At 45.8% G+C, this 23,014-nt stretch overlaps 1 protein-coding gene across 1 annotated transcript in view; it reads right to left on the bottom strand.

Annotated features, from left to right (window-relative positions):
• Positions 1 to 23,014, bottom strand: part of VWA3B (von Willebrand factor A domain containing 3B) — a 2,300,294-nt gene that overhangs the window by 1,097,480 nt on the left and 1,179,800 nt on the right. The window contains exon 15 of the mRNA XM_069636259.1: positions 20,779 to 20,836. Coding sequence (XP_069492360.1) covers positions 20,779 to 20,836 — 58 coding nt within the window. The remainder of the gene's footprint in view (positions 1 to 20,778; positions 20,837 to 23,014) is intronic.

Here is a 23,014-nt window from a genome sequence, read left to right as displayed (position 1 = left end):
ATACAAGTGCAACACCTTTTTGTAAAAGCAGAAATGTACCCAGGCGTCCAGAGGCCTGACAGGCCAAGTTTCGAAACACAGCCAAAGGAAAGAGAAGGAGCGGAATTGAAACTCAACAAAGAGCGGCTCATGCCTAGGAAATCGACGTCAACCAGAGAAGGGGAGGAGAGCGTCAGTTAACAAGACTCAAACTTCAGAGCATACTAGCCTGCCTCAGGAAGGTCAAGATAAGGGGGGGCCATGCAGGTGGCGAGGCTGACACAGAATTAAATGCACTAAAACCTGGAAACTGAAGCAGATTCATGGTGAACTAACACGTGATCGGCCAGGCGCGAAGAAGTACCATCGCCTGATGTCATCCAGGACCCGAGGATGCCATAACTTTTCCCGATAAGAGACTACAGTTTCGGGGCCATCCTTAGCCAACTAATTGACACATCGCCCTAAACCGCTGATTGATGGAAGGGAGGCAGGGTGAAACTTGGGACAGCAGGCACAGGGGTGTCCATTCTGCATGCTGCTAATTAAAAGTGGAAATTTATGTCTAGGGGTGTAACCTACACAATCACAATGGACCAAGTTATCTGGAGTCCTATAGATATTGTAACCAATAGAACGACATAGTTGTAGTGCCGTCTATCAAGCGTGATGTAGAGGGATGGGCGTAGACGCCCACCCGATAAGAGGTATCCAATCTGCATGCCCTATTATCATATACAGATATAACACCTATACTTAAGTTACCTTTCTTACCAATTATATTGCATGATGATTTTTTATAGAAATTAGATATCAGTGATGACGATTTTTGCCTATAAGAATTGCTGTTCGACTGAGGTTCGAGGAAGTCGGAGCAAGACAGGTGATCGCAATGCTGCTGATTTCCATTTGTTTCTCTGTTTGATGTACTTGTCATTAAACAAACTTCCCTTTGCCAACTTACTGAGTCCTCATTATTGAGTCGTGTTGGAGTAAGTGAATCCTGCACCCCTTGTCCTCACATGGTGCAGCTATCTTGTCTTACAAGTTCTAGAGGGTGAGCGCTGACCTATGGGCCCGTCAGCGATTTCCTCTCCCCCAGTACACTTGGCAGCATGAGGATGGTTTCGGCCATTAATTATTGATTATTAATACTAAGACACCTTTAGACTGACGTCACGAAGTAACTCTAGGCCTTCGGTGAGATCACGAGTCCTTTCGCCATTCCGGCTGAGTAGACTGAGAAGCTCCCCGTGGACAATGATAGAGTAAAATTTCGAAAATCTGCATTGGGTCTGAAGGAACCCGCCTTTCCAAGCATAAGCCTTCTCATTCCCACGGGCAGCGGATCGGATGAAAACCTTAAAAGCGGGAAGAGGAAGGGGCTGTGATCCCGAAGTTCCAGAGAGGAAAAGATGCGATCAGTGAGTGGCAAATCTCTTGTAAGCATTAGAGTAAGTAAGGGAAAGGTAAAGGAGGGTGGTGGAGAAAAAATAAAGCAGTTAGAAGTAGAGAAGACTGTATATATATATAGGTGGTGATGACTCGCGCATAAGAAATAAAGAGTGGATACAGGGGGGACACCCGAGATAAAACGTAAGGATTACCAGGGGGCACCTGAAATAAAACAAAAGGATTACCAGGGGGGGCACCTGAGACAAAACATAAGGATTACCAGGGGGGCACCTGAGACAAAACGTAAGGATTACCAGGGGGGCACCTGAGATAAAAACGTAAGGATTTGCCTTATTCCTGCGCTTTAAAGAGTGGTCAGAAGAAACGTGAACTCATAGCCCACAGTGGGGGGACAATTTAGGCTACGGTGACGATTAAAGACGGCATCAAAGGGGTTTGTTTACACCCCATGTCGGGGTATTGATTAGAAGGAAGGTATACGTGTGTCCAGCTGGTGTTCGTCTAGTCTGTTGAGTGTCTGTTATATGTGTCTTGTTGTATGTCAAATGTAAAATAATTGGTTGAAATGCATTTTGGCTTTACGCGATTCTGTAACTAAGAGGGAATCGCCATTGAATTGATGGGTTTTGAGTAAATTGTTGGTATACATTTTGGTGGGAAAAGATTGGATTGGAGCTTCCGTATGTGGTGCTCGCTCATACCATTGAAAGGTTAAAGAAATGCATAAATACTGTTAGTGACGAAATTAAAAATGGAGGAAGTTACCCTGCATGCGCATTTGTGCAAGCAGCTACCCAAGCATGCACCAAAACTAAAGAAATACAGCACAGAGTGGGTCAAGGGTACCGCCAATAAGATGTTTATGCCGTGGCCCCAGAATAGGTCACTCTCTAAGGCTGTTTTACAGCATATGACTACCTTCCTACATGCCACATATACAGGCAAGAAGCTAGAGAAACGTCTTGCTGTTCTAGAATTGTGGAAAATGTTTGAAGAAACGAAGGTGGAAGAACCACCCACAGACTGGATCCTAAATGTATGTACGGAGGGGGGATGAGATGCCTACCGCGCCACCAGCCCCACCTGAGCCATTCATTGGAGGAAGCAGGTCAGAGGGTCTTTACCCACTAAGAGAACTTAAGGCAGCCACGGGGTATAGCAACTCCGCATATGAGTCACCCACGTACAGTAGTGACGATAATAAGGGAAAAGAACAGGAAAACAATATCGCCTCCACAGTCTCAAGGGACAAAGAGAGATTCGAAGATGAAGGGAAAGATTGGGCACGGAGTTGTGCACCTCCAGATAAGGAGAAAGAGGGAAATAAACATAAAGGAAATAAGGGTAGAGGTGATGAGATAGCATTCGCGAAAGACGAATGGATGGGAGGTCAAATATTACTGAAGTTGGATGGAAAAGGAAGTGATGATTTGAGGCCAAGGGAGAGGTCTGATGAGACGCAAAGGAGAGAGAGAGAGAAAGGGATGGAAGAAAGGGATGACAGGACAAGAAAGAAGGATAGACTAAGGCGAGAACAACTACATTGCGAAGAGCTAGGAATACCGCTTAGTCGCACAAAGTACGCAGCCTATAAAAAGTATAGGCAGAACATGTTAAGGTTAGAGGAAGAAAGGAGAGTGCACGAAAGGAAAGTAAAAAAGTGGGAAGATGAGGAAAGTAGAAGGGCAAAAGAATGAAGAAATGAACGGATGAGGGAAGTAGATAAGGCTAGAGAAGAAGCAAAGAAGCGAAAGGAAATAGACGAGGAAATAGAACATAAGCACAGACAGAGGGCACGGGATCTTGAATATTTGGAGCGGGAGGTGATTAAACTCAATCCTACAGTAGGATGGGAAGACATAGAAGAATTATTTCCTGCAAGTGATGCGGTACCAGGTACAAGCGGGACAAATATTGAAGATGACTTCGACACCAGAAGCATCGGGGAAACGACTGATAAAATATACGATGAGATGGGGCTAGAGCTGATATCCGATGGGGGAAGGGAAGATGAGCGCTTAGAGAGCACTCAGCTATATGACACTGAGATGTCACCCGAAGTAGTGGCAGCAGGGGACTGTCCCTAGACAGGCTGGAGATTGGGCAGAACGAAGAAGATGCAAGGAGTATTGTAAACAGGGAGTATTCAGAATCTGACTCTGGTGGGGAAACAGAGGATGTGGCACATGAAGAAGGGAGACAGTGCGAAAAACGGCTCCCAGGGGACCGAGGGGTACGATGGTCAGACGCGAACGGGTCCACAAGTAGGGCACCGAAGTCTGCCGGACAGTCCGGCCGACATGAAGGAACACCCCACGGTCAGAGGGGGGCGTCAGCACCTGCCTATGGAGACAAATTAAGGGCATTGCCAGGTAGACGGCAAGGCGGGAATGCCACCCCGGCGATAGACCAGAGAGCTCTGGGGAAAGAGAAGGAGGACTGTGCATTCCAATTCCCGTTGCTAGAAAAGGGGGGAGCAAGACCACAGTATATTCCTTGGCCACACATGGACCGAGAGAACCTTAAAAATAAGCTTCCAATGCTGACATTGGGAGCTGGAAAGTGGATACACGAGTTAGAGAATGATGGGGGGTGTCACCTTAGCTATAGGGGACATTAAGGGCCTCCTAATTGCCATACTTGGTGAAAGAGCAGATGATGTATGGAAACAGGCCGGCTATCCTAGGGTAACCCTAACTAACACCTCCCATGACAGAGCGCCATTTAATAACTGTAGGGCAGCAGTGTGGAAAGGGCTGTGAATGCTATATCCAGACACTTCTGATATGGGGGCTATAATGACTCGGAAAAGGAAAAAGTCAGAGGACCCGTTGATTTTTATCCAGAATTTTCAGGACGCGTGGGTGCTCGAAACGCATGAGTCTTGGACGAAATCTATCCCTGCATTCTACCACATATTATGCCAGGGGTTGCCTGAACCGGTGCAGAAGCAGCTCAAAAAATTGGTAGGAGTAGAAGCAAAACCATGGGCAGAAATACAGTTGACAATTGCACACTACTGTAGATTGTTGCAAGATAAGAACCGGAAAAAGGAGGAAACTCGTAAGGGCGAGGAGGCGAAGCTGGTGCAAAAGAAGCTCTCGAAGTATGCTCTCGAGGGAGCCATGCTCACCAGCACAGCCGAACCAAGCTCACTACAAGCGAACAACCCATCGCAGAATAATCAGGGTATCACAGGATTTTACCCAAGAGGAAGGGGTTTTGGAGGAAGAGGATGGCAGAGTAATCAAGGAGGTTTTCGAGGTAACCAGGGAGGCTTTCAGAATAATCAAAATGGCTTTCAGAACGCGCAGATGGACGGTCCAGCTATACCAGATGGACAGATGGCCCGACCACCGCCAGTATGTTGGCTGTGTGGAATGACCGGACACGTGGCGCGCATGTGTAGAAGCCAAGGCATGTGGCAAAACAGCCAAGGGATGGGGGCAGGCATGGTGAATCAGCCTGCCATCCCGCAACAGGGCGGTGCACAAAATTACACAGTGCAGTCGCAGGCGTCAGCCGTGCAGCAAGGTGCACAGCAAGTGGTTCAACCACCGAACATAGGGAACTTGCCATAGGGACAATCCCAGCAGGCACCACCGCAAATGTCACAGGGCGCTAGCTCCGGAGTGGGAGTTAACCCTGGGGCTGAGGGAAATCAACAAGTATACAGTGGGCCTAACTTATATATGAAATAGGACAGCTCACAGGGGACTCTGATGTGCTCTATCCTATCAGTGACACCAGACCCTAACAGGGAACCAAGGGTGAATGTCACCATAGGGGGTAAAGAATATTCCTTCTTAGTTGACATGGGTGCAACGCACTCGTGCATACGAGAGGGCAAATTTTCCTTGTCCGGCGAGGCTATAGATACTCAGAGTTTCACTGGAGCTCATAGTAGAGTTCCCTTTACAGACGCACTCCCAGTCTCAGTGGGAGAGCGCAAAATGAATGTACCCCTATTATATTCACGTCAGACCCCAATAAATATTCTGGGCCGAGACCTGATGACTAAATTAAACATGACCATCTTGTTTACCGAGAATGGTATAGTGTGCTCCACTCCAGGAATGCATTATTAAAATGTGTGCGAAATGATCAGAGCATACTCAGGACGTATACCCATGAGAGCTGTACCGTTAGAGCCAGAAGTCTTTGCATATGGCATGCGGGTGCTTATGGCGGGACTGCCAGGCCTCGCAGACAAAATTATGAGAACCCCTGATGAGTTTCTGTTCAGACCAAGAATACCCGCACACAAAGAGGAGGGACAAGTATTTCCCTCAATGATACAATCTGCCGCAGTACGAGGGAAAGTGGTATTGGTCGAAGGATATGATTACGAAGGCAGACAATGGTGTGCGATTATCGCCATCGTAGAAGGGTATCGAGTGACTGACATTACCGATGACGATCTGTTCGAAGATCACCCTGACCTAGAGGAGACAAGAGTGGAAGTAAGTCTCACATTTTGGGTCAAAATGATCAGACGGGAGGTGCCACAGAGAATGATGCTGGCGCTGGTACGTCCAGAATACTTTGATGACTACATGGCCAAAGTGCCTGCCGCAGTATGGACTACAGGGCCCTATGACGTAGGTCTCCTGAAGGGGGCAGGTGAAGTGAAAATTAAACTGAAACCAGGAGCAATTTTACCCGGAGCGCGACAATATCCCATGTCCAGAGAAGTGGATGAAGGGATCGCGAAGACAATTTCCGCCATGATGGAGCAGGGCATTTTAGTGACGTCAGAATCACCTTGCAACACAGTGATTTACCCTGTCAAAAAATCAAAGGGAGGGTCTTGGCGTTTAATCCAAGAATTGCGAGCATTAAACGATATAGTTAAAGCCGAGTTCCCTCTAGTCCCTAATCCATCCACAATACTGTGTAATATACCCACTGAGGCCAAATATTTCATGGTGATTGATTTGAAAAATGCGTTTTTCTCAATCCCGTTGCACCGTGACTCTCAATACCTGACGTCATTCACCTTCAGACAAATGCGCCTGAAAAGTACGAGGTTGCCACAAAGGTATTGCGAGTCCCCGTCTATTTTCAACAGAGTCCTGCAAATGGACCTAAGCAATATTGCGGTGGACAGTGTTGTTTTGCAGTATGTAGATGACATTCTGATCTGCAGCACCACTGAAGAGCAATGCAGGCGCGGCTCAGTCCAGCTATTGACTATACTGGCTGAAAAGGGATACAAAGTTGATAAGGAAAAGTTGCAGTACTGTCAACAGGAGGTGTTGTACATAGGGCAACTAATCTCTCATGAGGGAAAAAAGGTAACCCCAGAAAGGGCTGAAGCCATCATGAACACGGCCAAGCCGCGCACGATAAAACAAATGCAGAGCTTCTTAGGCCTGTGCAATTATGTCAGAGCATGGGTCTTCGACTACAGCTTGTATACCAAGCCCTTGCTTCAGGCTTTGAAGAAAGCCCAGGCTACAAAAAGAGAAATTGAATGGAATGAGGCAATGGAGAAAGGGTTTGCAGAACTCAAGGGGGCAATTTGTAAGGCCACAGTTCTCAGGATTCCTAATTATGCAGAGGAATTCTACCTGTTCTCACACTCCGATGGTAATTTTATGACAGCAGTGCTCGCGCAGCGTACCTTGCTGGAGTACAAGCCCCTAGCATATTACAGCGGGAGTCTGGACCCGGTTATGAAGGGCCACTTCCCATGCGAACAAAATCTAACTGCTGCCGCATTTGCTATCAAAAAGACGTCATCCATCGTGATGGGGTGCTCCATGACATTGTATGTTGAACATTCGCTGTTCGCCATACTAAAGAAGCCAAAGGGCACACTGACGTCTCAGAGAGCATCCGCCTATGAGGTGATTATCTCTAACCCATCGATCAAAATAGTTCGATGTAAAACTGTGAACCCTGCTACATTAATAGCTGAGCCAGTCACAGAGTGAGAACCTATACACGACTGTGCGAACTATGAGGAATTCTATGATGAGATCCCCAGGGTAAAGGAAAACACGCTGGCAAGTGGAGAGATCGTCTTTATTGACGGTTCTTTGAGAATCGACCAAGAAGACGGACAAAGGTATACAGGCGTGGCCCTGGTAAAACACCTAGCGAATGGAGAGTTTCGAGTACTCATCAGTGCGCAATACCCTCTCACTATTCTGCGCAAGCTGCAGAACTGCTGGCCCTGATACTCGCCATTGAGAATCATGTAGACCAGGAAGGAACTGTGTACAGTGACTCAGCCTATGTGACGTCCACAGTACATGCAGGTCTAGCGCGCTGGAAATGGAGGGGCTACCTCCGAGCAGACGGTACGCCAGTGCAACATGCAGCCTTATTGGACAGGCTGATAAAAGCACAATAGCTCCCAGTGGGCATAGAGGTTGTGAAATGCGCCGCTTATACCAAGGGGACGGATTTCGTGTCACGTGGAAATCATGAAGCAGACACGGAAGCCAAGCGCATGGCATCCAAAACTGAAACAATCATGGATGTGGAGGTGGCACGTACCCCTGAGAGGATGATGGTAGCGCGAGCCACACCAGAAGCCTATAGCAATACGGGGCAGACTCAGCTAATGGAGCTCCAGGGGGAGGCAACTCAGGAGGAGCAAAATGTGTGAAAGCGTTGAGGGTGTTCTTTAAACCCCTCTGACAGGTTGTGGAGGCAAGACAGCACTGGTAAACCAGTATTGCCTGTCGCCCTTCTAAAAGTAGTATTAGAACAACTACACTACCCCATCCATATGACAAAAGAAAGTCTTGCTGCAACGCTCGCAGAAGACTGGTTCACACCGAATTTGGCAGAGCATGTTGCATTTTTCATGGTGAACTGCATTATCTGCCAGCAATTCACTGCTGGGCACACATTAAAAGTAGTGAGAGGAATCATTCCCAGACCAAATGGATCATTCCAGCACTTACATATCGACTATGTCGACATGATCCAAGTGTGCAACGGGTACAGGTATTTAATTGTGGTGGTGTGTCCATTCTCTAGATGGATAGAAGCAGGCCCCTGTACACACCAAGACGCTACCTGTGCTGCCAAGTTCCTAGTGAGGGAGGTGTTCCCTAGATGGGGGGTGTGCGAAGTAATGAGATCAGATAACGGGGCTCACTTTGTAAATTCAGTTTTCAAACAGATTAGCTTTTTGCTTGGTATAAAGCACAAGTTCTCGTCGACGTACCATCCTGAAGGGAACGGGATATGTGAACGGATCAACGGCTTGCTTAAGGAGAGGATAGCCAGTTGAAGCTCACATTAAAGAAGGGATGGCTGCACTGTCTACCATTGGCATTGTATGCACTTCCGAACCAACTCGGCTCCGACCATCATCTTACGCCGCGCAAGATAGTTACAGGCAGAAGGATGAGGACCCCCCTTACGCCCCGAGATAGAGCTAGTTGTGATGCCCAGCCGACTAGAAAGGTCCTGGGAACAGAGATGCAAAAGTACCTTAACTGTATGACATCCAGCGCCTCTGTCACTACAGGCCAGATGCAGCGATTGCGAAAAGGGGATGGCACAGCACGAAACACTGCAGGAAGTGCTGAAGCAGACACCAAGCAAGCTGTACATGCGCCCCTCGTCTTCCCTGGTGACAGTGTGCTTGTGAATAACTTTACCAGGAAAAGGTGGGACGAATCAAGATTTAATGGCCCTTTCATCGTAGTTGACTACACCCCTTCCGCCGTCAAGCTCCAGGACAGAAGGGCATGGATCTTCCTGAATGACATTAAACCCTATATAGGGGAGAGCCCTCCGGCTGTATCCTACTGCAAAGAAACCACAGACAACGGGGAAGAACCTCAGCACGTGCAGACAAGATCCATGGTGAGGAAGAAGGACGCATGAGCAGAAAACCAAGACAAAGAACCCGGATGCAAGGTGTGGCATAGAACTGGACAGGTTCCCCAAGCAAGGGGAAATAAGGACATAACGGACACTCTGCACATCCCAGTTGCAGGGTAAAGAGAAGCACATCCAAAGCCACAACAACATTGATAAAATGAGCTTTCGAAAGCACGACATGCTCAATTAGTACAAATAATCAAGACTCTGATAGACTGCAAATTAGACATTGCCTGAGAGTGTAGCACAGTATTCTGAAGCAATCAGTCTTGAGACTTTGTTCACAGAATTTATGGTATCCCCCAGTAGAAACAGCACGGAGGATGTGCTTTCCTGTTTCTGGCTAGTATTAGAGACATATCCATCACTTGTAGGGAGAGTTACCAGTATCACAGACTTTATTCAAGATCCGGCCAACAAGAAAATAATCTGGCAACTACTGACTGTCATCATGGAATCTTTCATTGCACTGCCCGAGTACAGTGATAAGGGTACAGATGCTTCCACCACAAGTGATCATTGATGAACTGACATACACACTCTTCTTCCGCATCGTAGAGGAATGCCCAGGACTCGTCAGGAGAACCACAGATACCTTAACCTTTATCAGAGATTCAAGAAACAACGAATTCCTAAACCAAGTGTGGTGCAAACTGAACTACGTGGTTGCAATCCACGCAGCAGGAAAGTGTAAAGACTGTTCACGTCACAAGAAAGGCCTATAATCTAGAGACCAGAAAATCAGAACGAATGTCGTCATCACCAGAAGACAGCAGACATGCATACCATGTCCTCTTTCACCTCATTGAGAACTTTCCAGAACTAGTGGGTAGACCAACCAATATTGACGTACCCGCATTCCAAGCTCCGGAGACCCATCATAGCGCAGCTGAGAAGTAATTATGTTCATCAACTGCTGAGGAGGGCCTTGTGAAGAGGAAGATCCCAATAAACTTTCCGCCGTGGAGCAGATCGAGGGTAGAGGCACTGTTCTTCAACTAGTCGCCGAGAGAGAGTAAAAGGAGCAGACACAAGAACTTCACCATCTTATTTTCCTTTTCCTTCATTTTTCTCATTTTTTCCTATTTTTTCATATGTTCACTCTTATTTTTATTTTTGTTTTTATTTTTACAACATTATATTTTGTGTGATTTTTTGCAGTTCCATCTTTTCATCCTTTCGCATTGAGCAAGTTCCAGCATGTCCTCAGGACCAAGACAAATTTGAGGCGTGCATTGGGACCTCACCAATTATCAATATGCATAATGAATGTGATATACCAAAGTTGCTAGCCTAACCATTTTCCATAGTCTAGCACAGGAACTGTACTGAGTACCCAGAGACTACCGTCGTCACTCACATGAGGGGGAACATTTGGAGAAGCACTCGTCCCCCTAATAGTAACAAACTCTCGAAATACGAGACAAGAGCAAAAGAAGGAATACATAATTGACTATGAACTCATTTGAAATGGGGGCCCAGAACAGTAACTTGGTTTTACCCCCAACAGAAGGGCGCCCCCACTTCCCTGGAAGAAAATGCTGCAAATTGTCATTCCGAACAATTATGTGTATATGTATAGTTATTATTATTGTTTTTCTGTCATTAACAATCAGAACTGCTTTCTTTATTGGTGCCCGAAGTGCCCCAATCTCAGTGCACCCACCAGATAATAAACATCTGGGGCCTACGAAAGCACCCAGACCCTATGTAGTCATTCGAGTCCCAAGAAAACCTGATGATAAAAATAACTAACTGAATTTAAATGTAATAAGCAATGATTTAGACACATTTAAGGTAACAAATGAAGAGAAAAGCTGGAGACAGGGTCAGCACGGAATGAATGAAAATGCTGCACTGACCACTGCACGCACCCACACACAGGATGCACACAGACAAGGGTAAGTGTCAATGGCTACGGGGCCTCCAACGAAGGCAGCAGAGAAGAGGAGACTGCCTGCCGAATAAGCAGGTCCAGAAAACAGTGGAAGTACCCAAGAGGAGCCAAGTGAAACACTGGAGAGAGAGGGCATAGCAAAATCCCTCAAAAGAACAGAAGTAGCCACAAAGGAATTCACAGAGAAAACACAAATGCTGATAGACTATTTGTTCCCTTTCATAGTCAGAGCAAAGAAACTGCATGAGGAGCTGGAACTGCAGAGACTATAACGACAAACACGCCAGCTCGAGTACTGCAAACAAGCACCAGATCTATAATTCACCTTCACGCTGAGGAGATGGTGAGCCAATGGCGGCCAGAGAACCACAATGAAAAACAACAAGAGGAGAGGAAAATAAACACAAAACCTTCTCCTACCACAGCGATGCAGTCGAGGCAGCCTTCTCCACCGAGACACCCAGAGAGGAAAAGCAGCACAGACACATTTAGAGACATAGTCATAGCCAACTACAGAAGAACGCTGAGAATCAAGAGAAGCCCACACGAAGATAACAATGAACTTAATGATTACCTGGACAGCACAGCCCATCTCGGAAACAACATATGGTACAGCACATGAAGGAAGTAGGAATAAGGCAGTCGGAAGGAGAATGCTTCGTCTGTGCTCTCCTACCATACAGCATGGGAAAATCCAAGATCTTCGTGGCTGTAGAAATTGATGTCCCTACAGCACACTTTATGTCACATGTAGCAATGTGCAACACCAGAGGACAATTTATGGGAAAAGACGCCTCGTTGATATGGGCCAACGAAAAGGATTACCCGGATGGAGATGGCTACGTCCAGGACATTAAAACAAGAAACCGAGCGCACACTAGAAATCATGTGATCAGGTACGAGAACCCCGGTATCAAAGGATCAGGGATAAGATGGGAAGTCAACCCGAGACTGAAAGTTCGAGGGAAGACTGCAGAAGAGGCTCAAATCTGGAAGAACAGAGGCCAAATGCAGATCTGGGGGTCAGTGGTCTCCCCAGTTGGATGGGAGGACGGAGTAGTAATCTGCCGAGCATGGATTGCCCTTGGAGCCTGCAAGGAAGCAATAGAGAATTTGCAGAGGTTATGCAAACCTCTGTGGCCATAGCTAGTAAAGCTACTAACATGGGTCGAAGATAGAGGAGGACCCCTGCAGATAGTGCCACTGGAGAATCTGAAACTATGTTTCAGAAACAATGGCACAAGGAAGATGGGAGAGAATCAAAACTGCGGACGAATCTTTGAAGCTCCAGGAATGACACAAGGAACCGCAGTTATTATGGACCATTACTGGGCGTGTGGATCCAAGGCATACATAAGGCTGCCGAAAAACTGGGGAGGCATATGCACACTAGTGAACATCCATGTTCCCGTGCTAGTGATCCCTAAGAATGATCTGAAGTTGGACAGTTTCCCGAAAGCAGATGCTCATATAAGAAGAAGGAGATCTGGGGAACTGGTATCCAGGATGAAGAGGGAAAATTACTTTTCTCCCAAATCAGAAGAGGCATTCCATGCAATCCCTTATGAACACAGGCTGTTCAACCTCACCTCAACAGTATTCACAACACTACTATTGCCCCACATCCAAGTTGCAGTGAATGCTAAATGGTTGCAGATAACCAGATGGGATTTATTGCAGACCATCAATACCACGATAAAAGGATTCAACGCGATCAAAGAAGAGCTGAGAGCAATCAGACTGATGACCCTCCAGAACAGATATGTGCTTGACATGATCACTGCAATGGATGGAGGTGTTTGTGCAAAAATCGGAGAATCATGTTGCACATTTGTACCATAACACGATGAAGAAAACGGAACCTTAACAGAGGCAATAAGCATGTTGACAAGCCTGAAAAACCAGATGATCGATGAAAGTGATGAAGTAGACGATGACAGCTGGTTTGGAGACCTATTCTCGTGGGTCCCACAAAGGATGGCAGATATATTCAAGTTTCTGGGAGCTCTACTAGCAATGGTATTGCTGGTATTCAGTATTATCAAGATAATCATTACACAGTGCCAGAAAACTGCGAAGAAAGCCATAGGGATGAAAATAATGGTTGATGTCGAGCCAGGGTGGAAGCCCAGAGACCTGACTGATGAAGAAATAAGAGACTTTGTGAAAGCCAGCAAATTTGCACAAGAGGGAACATACCCTAAGAAACGAAGAAGGTATGAAGGAAAATGGATCTACTGCAGCCCAAATGGACAATGTCAGCTAATGACATGGAACAAAGACGAACATGTGAAGACAGCAGGGAGTTTGAAGGGAGTGATAAAAATATGGACTCCAAAGGCTCACACATTCACACCATCATGTACAAACGCTGAATACGATGAACATGACACCGAAGAATCAAAAGAAATGAATGCAAAGGAGGTTGCAGAAGTGGTCGATGAACCGACCATAGGGGGGAGTGTAGAGGAGGTCCCAGACATGGCCTGCACCCCTTCCCTCATTTCGAGGTACCAGGAGCGTACTCGCCAATGTATGTGACTTATGAAGAGCAAATGAACCTACAAAGAGCTGCATTGGAACTCTGCCCAGTATATATCAGAAGATCCATACCTGTTAAAGCACCCATAACCAGACAACCCTGGGCAGCAAGGTACCCTATCAGACAGCCATACCAGCCACTGATACGGAACGAAGAGTACTTACATACGGTCCATGAAGAGACCCCAAAAGCCTTAATGGAAGGCCAGTGGAAATGACTTAAGGGCCTAAACAGACTCGTGAATGAACAAAAGCGGCTATCAAAGACAAGCACCCCAGTGCAAGTAACTACGAAATAAATGTAATTGACACAGAGAAGAGACAATGGTAAAATGTGAGGAAACGGTGCTACGTGACAAGATGGAAGCAACCGACCTGTTAAATGTGTGTAAATAGGCTTTAAACGCAAGATGCTAAGAAATCGATACTGCTTGCAATGCTTAGTAGAAGATAGAGCGGCAAGCGCCAACCATATATCTACCTCAATAAGGCACATTATACAAGTGCGACTCCATTTTGTAAATGCAGAAATGTACCCAGGCGGCCAGAGGCCTGACAGGCCAAGTTTCGAAACCCAGCCAAAGGGAAGAGAAGGAGCGGAATCGAAACTCAACAAAGAGCGGCTCATGCCTAGGAAATCGAGGTCAACCAGAGAAGGGGAGGAGAGCGTCAGCTAACAAGACTCAAACTTCAGAGCATACCAGCCTGCCTCATGAAGGTCAAGATAAGGGGGGCCCATGCAGGTGGCGAGGCTGACACAGAATTAAATGCACTAAAAACTGGAAACTGAAGCAGATTCATGGTGAACTAACATGTGATCGGCCAGGTGCGAAGAAGTACCATCGCCTGATGTCATCCAGGACCCGAGGATGCCATAACTTTTCCCGATAAGAGACTACAGTTTCGGGGCCATCCTTAGCCAACTAATTGACACATTTCCCTAAACCGCTGATTGATGGAAGGGAGGCAGGGTGAAACTTGGGACAGCAGGCACAGGGGTGTCCATTCTCCATGCTGCTAATTAAAAGTGGAAATGTATGTCTAGGGGTGTAACCTTCCCAATCACAATGGACCAAGTTATCTGGAGTCCTATAGATATTGTAACCAATAAAACGACATAGTTGTAGTGACGTCTATCACGCGTGATGTAGAGGGATGGGCGTAGACGCCCACCCGATAAGAGGTATCCAATCCGCATGCCCTATTATCATATACAGATATAACACCTATACTTAAGTTACCTTTCCTAACCAATTATATTGCATGATGATTTTTTATAGAAATTAGATGTCAGTGATGACGATTTTTGCCTATAAGAATTACTGTTCGACTGAGGTTCGAGGAAGTCGGAGCGAGACAGGTGATCGTAATGCTGCTGATTTCCATTTGTTTCTCTGTTTGATGTACTTGTCATTAAACGGACTTCCCTTTGCCAACTTACTGAGTCCTCATCATTGAGTCGTGTTGGAGAAAGTGAATCCTGCACCCCCTGTCCTCACATGGTGCAGCTATCTTGTCTTACAAGTTCTAAACGGTGAGCGCTGACCTATGGGCCCGTCAGCGATTTCCTCTCCCCCAGAACACCAGCATTAAAGCCTAAAACGAAAACAAAAATGTAACACATTTTTAGAAGATATCCCTACATGTACAATAACGAAAGCTGTTCAGAGATCACTCCGTTTTTTTTCCAGAGAATGTTAAGGGCTTAAAGAACCATTAAAACTGTGCCCACACCTCCACGAAAGGTTAGATCGATGAGCTGGTAGAGATTCTTGGAGATTGAAGATTTGGAAAGGGAGGTTTGAGACAATTTTGCGGGTATGAGCACTCCATTTAAGTAGTTCAGCATTCAGCCTTAGACATATGGACATGTGTTTGGAACCCACAGTTCACAGATTCAAATGCAGGCAGGGAATATTCAGCCGTTGAATCTTCTGAAGTCGATGAAACAAGAATCACTCCTGTTGTTGCCTCAAGAAACAAATCCACTTGTGGTTTGCACTGTGCAAACAACACATGGAATTCATTATTGTCGCAGTATTAGGACATTGGGCCTCATTACGAGGTTGCCGATAGGCAGCCGGTAGCACTGGCTGTCTACCGGCAACCTCGGCTTAACGTTTCCACTGCCTGATATCCCTGTATTACCAGGATATTACAGGTGATGTCGGAAAAGTAAGTTCCTATTCCCCAGGAATGGAAACACTGAAGCACCGGCACCATTGGTAAAGGTGCAGCTGCTTCAGTGATTTTTCTGCCAGTAGGGGCCTGATCAACGAGGTTCAGACCGGCTCATTTGTAACGAGTGCCAATTATCCTGTGAGAGCCACTGGTTGCACACAAATGTCTATTGCAGGTCTACTGGCTCAAAGTGCTGTTTTCCCAAAAAATAATATTTACTATATTGGTATAGCTCTAATTTGTACTTTATCTGATCTAACATTCCTTTCTATTTTTCTTTGCACTTTGTATAGGTAACTCAAGTAATAAACAGCACTTCAGACACACAACCTAAAGCCATTCATCTCTGTCTATTTTGAATTAGGACATGCACAGCTAGCTTCTCTCCAGTTTTATCCTACCTGTTTAAGGTCCTAACTCAAGAAGTGAAAGAGATAATTCTGCAGCCAGATTACAGTAGGGGTGCATTGCACTCTGAGCAATGCACCTCTTCTTTAGTGCATGTGCTAACATTGTCAAAGCCACAAACACTTCATCAGCAGGCTGTGAGGCAGCAACAATGCTAGCTCTTGAGCTAAGGAAGCTGTGTGAAGCACAATAGAAACCATCCGCAATCTGGTCATTGCTTTTCTTTACTATTTAAGTTTGATTGCTATGGTCCTAACAGGAGTTTAAACTCTTAGAGCCTGAATTATGGAATTCATTGCATAGTAAATAGGGACTTTGTGTGCCAAATTGCGTGCAACACACAGTTTGTCGATTCATGAAATCGACTTTGTGGGTCTTCTTCGTACACTGTGGGTACTTTTCGCAGGCTCGGCACGTCTTTGGCAGTTCGCTGCGCTGCTCAAAAACCAATCTCAGTTTCTGCACTTACTGATACACGAACAAGGCCAATTGACAAAGACTGATATGCAAATTAGTATTTCTCCCATGTAAAATGCATAGTGAGCTAAAATGTGGCTACGGACTCTCGAGTGGGAACCTTGCCAAAGAACAGGATATTTGGCCGTGTTCGTTCTCGCAGAGGGGCGCCCATGCCTATTTTTCTGATTCTTTAAGAGACTTAGGGTTGGTCATCATAGGTTTCCTAGGGTCATCCAGACGTGGATGCCTTGCTTACTGTGCTCAGAGTGGCACAGCTCCACCAACTAGGTTGAAACCGTGTCTGGGGTTGCTTTTGGTACTCTTGTTCAGAGGAGAATTGCCATAGCATTTCGGTGCTGGACTGCCCATGTGGGTGGGACAAAGACTGATATGCAAATGGATATTTCTCCCCTGTTAAAGGCATAGTGAGATAAAATGTGGTGGGAGAAACCTGAGGGTATTCTCCCAAGTAGACCTCGGAAATCCCTTATTCAGGTGGCCAGGGGAGGGCTGGTTCTCTCAGATCCCAACCCTGGGGGTGGACGAGCGAGGGAGGAACACCTGGTAGGGGAGCCCAGGGTTGTGCTCAGGGAAAAGCCCCAGGTGAGACACAGTATTATGCAGAGGAAGAAGGAGACGAAAAAAAGATCCCTAAAACCTTTGTAGATTGTACTACATCTAGCTCCCTTCTTCCCAATGAAGCTCCCTTATTAGAATGCCACCACCCATACACCTCTGGTAAACCAATTAAAAGCCCAAACCATGTTACATTAGGAAACAACCTCTCTCAGAATACCTGCTTTCATGTTGCCCAACAGAATACTCCCAACCATTCTTCTCCACGTCCCTATGATTATTCTTACCCGAACACTGAGTCTACCTTCACAATACACTACCGTTCCCACAATCCCCCCTGTTCCTTTCACGACAATAATCCCAGCCAATCCCATGTATTTCACAAACCCTACCAAACTCATCGTTTTAAGTTTACCAGCCCTCTCAGGAAGCGGGTCATAATTCCCTACAACACCTTTTCCCCATCCTACCACATAGGACATTTAGAAACACCAACCGCCCTTTTTCCAACACAAACACTTTTGCATGCCACAGACAACGGACTAATATCTGAGCCATTAACATGACACGTTCCAATGGAAGGGTCAGGCAAAGTCAAGCAATTGACCAGAATCACCAACACCTGACGCTCTTTCTCTTCGCCACGGGGATAAAAGGTGGAACAAGAGAGCACAATACGAGCAAAGCAGACCGCACAACTTGAGAGCTAACTCAGCATGGGAGTTCAAGAGGAGGAGAAAGGCAGCACATACTGAGAGGGTGACAATGAGAGAAGCAACCTTGCCCTTTGCGACCAAGGCCCGTGAAATCTCTGCAGAAGGAATTATAAGACTGCAAACAATAGCCAGCGTGTGTTACAGCAGATGTCGATGGTACACAAGACGCTCCTCCGCTGATTAACAAGCCGGGGAGAGACGACTCTCTCTGTGGTACCAACCTTGATTGCAAAGAGAAAAGAAAGCCAAGCGGTTCATCACAGCTGGAGAGTCGTTAAGAAACCAAACTGTGTTGAACGAAAAGTAGCGAACGGCTAATTTGAACTGTGAAAGGCTTAAAAAGCTATTGATGAGAAAAGGGGGAAAACCAGCAACAGAGGAGTCTGGCACCACGTGGGTGCTCACACAGGAAACTCTAGGTGATTACCCAATGGTAGAAACTACCGTAAACAGAAGGCCTTGCGAAAAGGCAAAGATGGGTCAAAGTGGTCATACAGGGGTCTTGTGAAATCCTCTGTACAGTTGAAAGTCTTTGGCCGACAGATGATTGTGAAGTTAAGGGAAATGAGTCCTGCATGACAAGAGATGAATGAGAAAGACAAGGTTGGCAAGAGTGAACCCAAAGGAGGGATGCCGATAAAAGGGGGTGAAGTCTAAAGTGCCGAAATACAGTATGTTGACAAGTGTGAACCCGACCGAGGGTTGTCTACAGTGAACTGTTTAGTAAAAGTTGGCACGAGTGAACCCGGCAGAGAGATGCTAACAAAAGGGGCAAAGTCTGAAGTCCGGGGAACAAAGTGTTGAACAGTGTGTTGAAAGGAGTGAACCCGACCGAGGGATGTCCACAGGGAACGGTTTTGCAAAAGTTGACAAGAGTGAACCGGGCAGAGGGAGGCCAACAAAAAGGGGCAAAGCCTGAAGAACGGTTTAAAAAGACATTAAGATTTGCGAATGCAAGAAGTATTGTAAGACCAGGGGAAGTGGATCGTCCCCCTTGGCATTGGGATCCATGCCTGGCAGAGGGAGATCTTGAAAGAAGTATTGTAAGACCAGGGGAAGTGGATTGTCCCCCTTGGCATTGGGGTCTGAGTCCGGCAGAGGGAGGGCCCTGAAAAGAAGGCCTGCGCCCAATTGAGGGAAGCCTAGGGGTCCGAGCCCAAGAGGGAGATCCAGGGGGTGGAAAGTTAAGACCCCAACGTTCATTTGGAAAGGAACTTGTTGTTTGTTTGTTTTTGTTGACTACATCAGGCCCTTGAAGGCAAGAGACTTTTATTGAAAAGAGACTTAACCATCGAAGGACCTGATAACTGGTACAGAACTGTCGACTCATGCTGGGAAATCTCAAGCGCGTGCTCTGCTCAGGAGATCCACTTTGTCCCGTCCGTGCTCAAAAAGTGGGGAAGGGAGACCCCTGGCAATCACATCCTGACTTATTATTTGTAAACACTTATTTCTTTATTGAAAACCCTATCCCACAAGCTTTTTAGAATTAGTTGTGAGAATTTGGAAATAGTTATTTTTTTAGCATAGGCCTTTTACTTTGACAAGACGCCACAAGGACTGCCTTGTTTCTCATTTGATGGTCGAAGCTTGCTCCCATCTTAGATTTAGGTTTGGGTTAGGCGTTTTTCCACTCTGCATTTACAGTTTAATGAACACCATTGAACTGTGATCACTTGTGTCTGTCTTTACTGTTGCCACCATGAGTTCCTTACAGTGGCTGCAGACTCTCGAGTGGGCACCTTCCCAAAGAACAGGTCAATTGGCTGTGTTAGTTCTCGCAGAGGGGCACCCATTGCAATTTTTCTGATTGTTTAAGGGACCTAGGGTTGGTCACCCTACGTTTCCTAGGGTCATCCAGGCGTGAACCCCTTGCTCACTGTGCTCAGAGAGGCACAGCTCCACCTCACTGATGAGGCCCGACTTGGCTGTAACACGTGTCTGGGGTTGCTTTTGGTTGAATTGTGAATTATTTGTAACGCGCACACAACAAACTTTATTCGAATACTGGCGCAGATTGCTACTCTGGTTCAGAGGAGAATTGCCATTGCAGTTCGGTGCTGGACTGCCCATGTGGGCGGTACAAAGACTGATATGCAAATGTTTATTTCTCCCCTGTGAAAGGCATAGTGAGCTCAAATGTGGCTGCAGACTCTCGAGCCGGCACCTTCCCAAAGAACAGGTCAGTTGGCCGTGTTTGTTCTCGAAGAGGGGCGCCCATGCCTATTTTTCGCAAAGTAGAAATAGTATGCCAGGGACGGCATCAGCCTTACCCCTGATTTCTGACAGCTAAGGAAGGCAGAAGCATTCATACAATTGCAGAATGCCAATTATGCCACACTACACCAAGCACTGGTGACATTGACATCGTGAGTATGGACATAATCCTATCAGCTAACTTCACTGCATCACAAACTGTCTTTGTACATTGGAAATGGGTCTACACTGGACTGTTTGCAAAGGTAAAAACCTGCTATACATCTGACTCTGATATAAATTCTCCTTCTGCTTCCGACATTTACAAACAAAATTCCCAAAAATGCTCAAATGTCAAAAACAAAAAAAGGTGCCTTAGTGAATTCATGCCACAAGCACTGCCAGCTGTTATGACAACCAAATATTTTTCTTCTTCTAAACAACCCTTATCTTTTTTCCCTCCCTGCAGCATGTTTTTGGATACTTGAGGCAGGGTATATGATGCTTAGGGCACTAAATCGACCAAAATTAAAGCATGAAGTGGCATCATTTACTCACTCTTTAGGTCTTCGCTTTGTCTTCTTTTCAGGTGCTTTGTCTTCAAATTGCATTAACTCTGTAGAAAAGATTTTCGTATTATGAAATGCTATTATAAAATGGAATACAATATTATAGCAGAAAACAACAACCAAGCATAAACTACATATGAGTGTCTGCCCGATGACTATAGCAAAACACGTGAACTATGGGGCGGCTATTGCAATTATGTGCATGTTTCATGCTACCCGATTTTGTCATCTCTTTTAAAATACATAAAGATTCCACATCAAACACACGAATGCCAGGTGCTACTAGAAATACCCAGAGGTGTGTTCTGTGAAAATGGCTTCACTGGAAGTGAGAGCATGCTGGTTTGTCGCTGGTTCTGTGCACATCCTGAACCCTCCTTCCCCTGCAAATTTACAGCACAAAAACCAGAAGGCAACGCGCTAAGGAATCCTAAGTGGGGAGTAGAGTGAGTGTGCACAATGTGTGGAGGGATAAAGGTAAATATCAGAACTATTAGTACCACTGAGTTATAACTTTGCTTGATTAATACTTAGTTACTATAGATTCTTCATCTTTTGACAAACATCAGTGAGCTGTTTTGTGATACGCTGACAGTTAAGTACATGAGCCTAATGGAGTTAACTAGAGCCATTAGCTATTATCGTGTACAAACAATATGCGTTCAATGCATTCTATTGCCAAATTGGCAGTGGTAATGTTGTCCGTGCTAATTAAAATGTTCCCATATAGCAAGGCAGTGAGCAATGCCTAGTTTCCTGATATGAGTGGGTGTTGGGACAAAGATAAAATACACACATTTCCTAACCGTCTAATTAATTCTACAGGCCTGATGCCATGAAACCTGGCTTCAGAGGAAGAATGTAACATTACACAGTAGTGCTTTGTAAATGTAAGAACAGAGATCCAAATCACCACCTTGCAGACGTTATGCGATTTCACTAGTTTGTGTGCAAGTTCATAGAAGAAAGCATTCCAGACTGATATCCACATGATGGAGGTGTATGTGGCAGTGGTCATGAAGGGCAACTTCATAAGTGTATCAAGGTCCCCCAACAGATACACAACGTGGTTCCATGCCAGCGATATAACAAGCTTCAAAGGGTTGACAGCAAAGGAATCGCTAGTGGAACACATGATGGCAGTAACGTTGGATTTTCTAGGAAGGCATGAGAGTCACTAGGGTCGAAGCAAATGTAAAGCCAACTTGAGAGATCCAGAATATTGTTTTGAAACTGGATAGTAATTGCATTTCCATCCCTCAAGGATACCTCACCACAAGCCTGAGAAAGGAAATCCCTTCCTAGTGGTCACTACTGAATGCACCCATTGTGTCGCCATGACATAAGGGAGTAAAATGGCCTGCTCTCTGAACAATGCAAAAGAAAGGGGACAGCCCAAGGCACAAATGCTAGGAAGCTAGAGCTGCTAGTGACCAGCCTTTCTGTAACTGTGTGGATTGCAGAATGTATTGGCAAACACCATAGGTCATCAAGTGAGACAGGAAGTGCTGAGATGTATGCAAGGACATACTTGTGGATGCCCGCAGTCTAGTGGAGTATCCTGTGGTTGGTAGTGCAGAAGCTCCAATTATTTATTTTCTTCTCTTCATAAAATATGTGAGTACCATCAAGCAACATTCCTGGAGGCCAATGCCAGACACACTTTAACATGTGAGTCAGTGTGCATTTGCAACACTTTTGACTCCTGTCCTTCACCATCTGCAACCAGGCACTGGAGCTCGCCAAGACCATCCACATATGAGAAAAGAAAGCTACTTAACTTTTACTCCATTTAATGCAACCATGGCCCGAGACTGATTAACAACACTCGCTCTATAGGTATACAACACATTTTATATTCAACAGCATGCAAGTGAACACAAAATTGATTGCGAGGAAGTAGGCAAGGAGAAGAAAACTCCTGGGTGAGAAAGGTATTGAGGTGCCAGTGAGAATTTTGTTGTGGAAGCAGAGCGTACAAGCCCTATCAAGGAAATATATTTTTCCCCTGAAGAGGAAAAAATAAACGGACTTGAAAAGTAGCCCACTGGGCATAAGTGGGGAGGGTCACGTGAAAGAAAATGTTGTGAGTGCACCAGGGTTTTCAAAGAGTAATTTTGTACTGGTGGGCAAATACTTCAGTTACCTTCCCAGCTTACAAGGAAAGTTCAAGTGAACTTTGGAGAAAGTGGCATTAATAGGTAGAAATGGTCATTCATGAGTTT

This window comes from Ambystoma mexicanum, chromosome 7p (genome assembly GCF_040938575.1).
Source record: "Ambystoma mexicanum isolate Mex_15411 chromosome 7p, UKY_AmexF1_1, whole genome shotgun sequence".
NCBI lineage: Eukaryota > Metazoa > Chordata > Amphibia > Caudata > Ambystomatidae > Ambystoma > Ambystoma mexicanum.
This window is presented reverse-complemented; position numbering and strand designations above follow the sequence as displayed.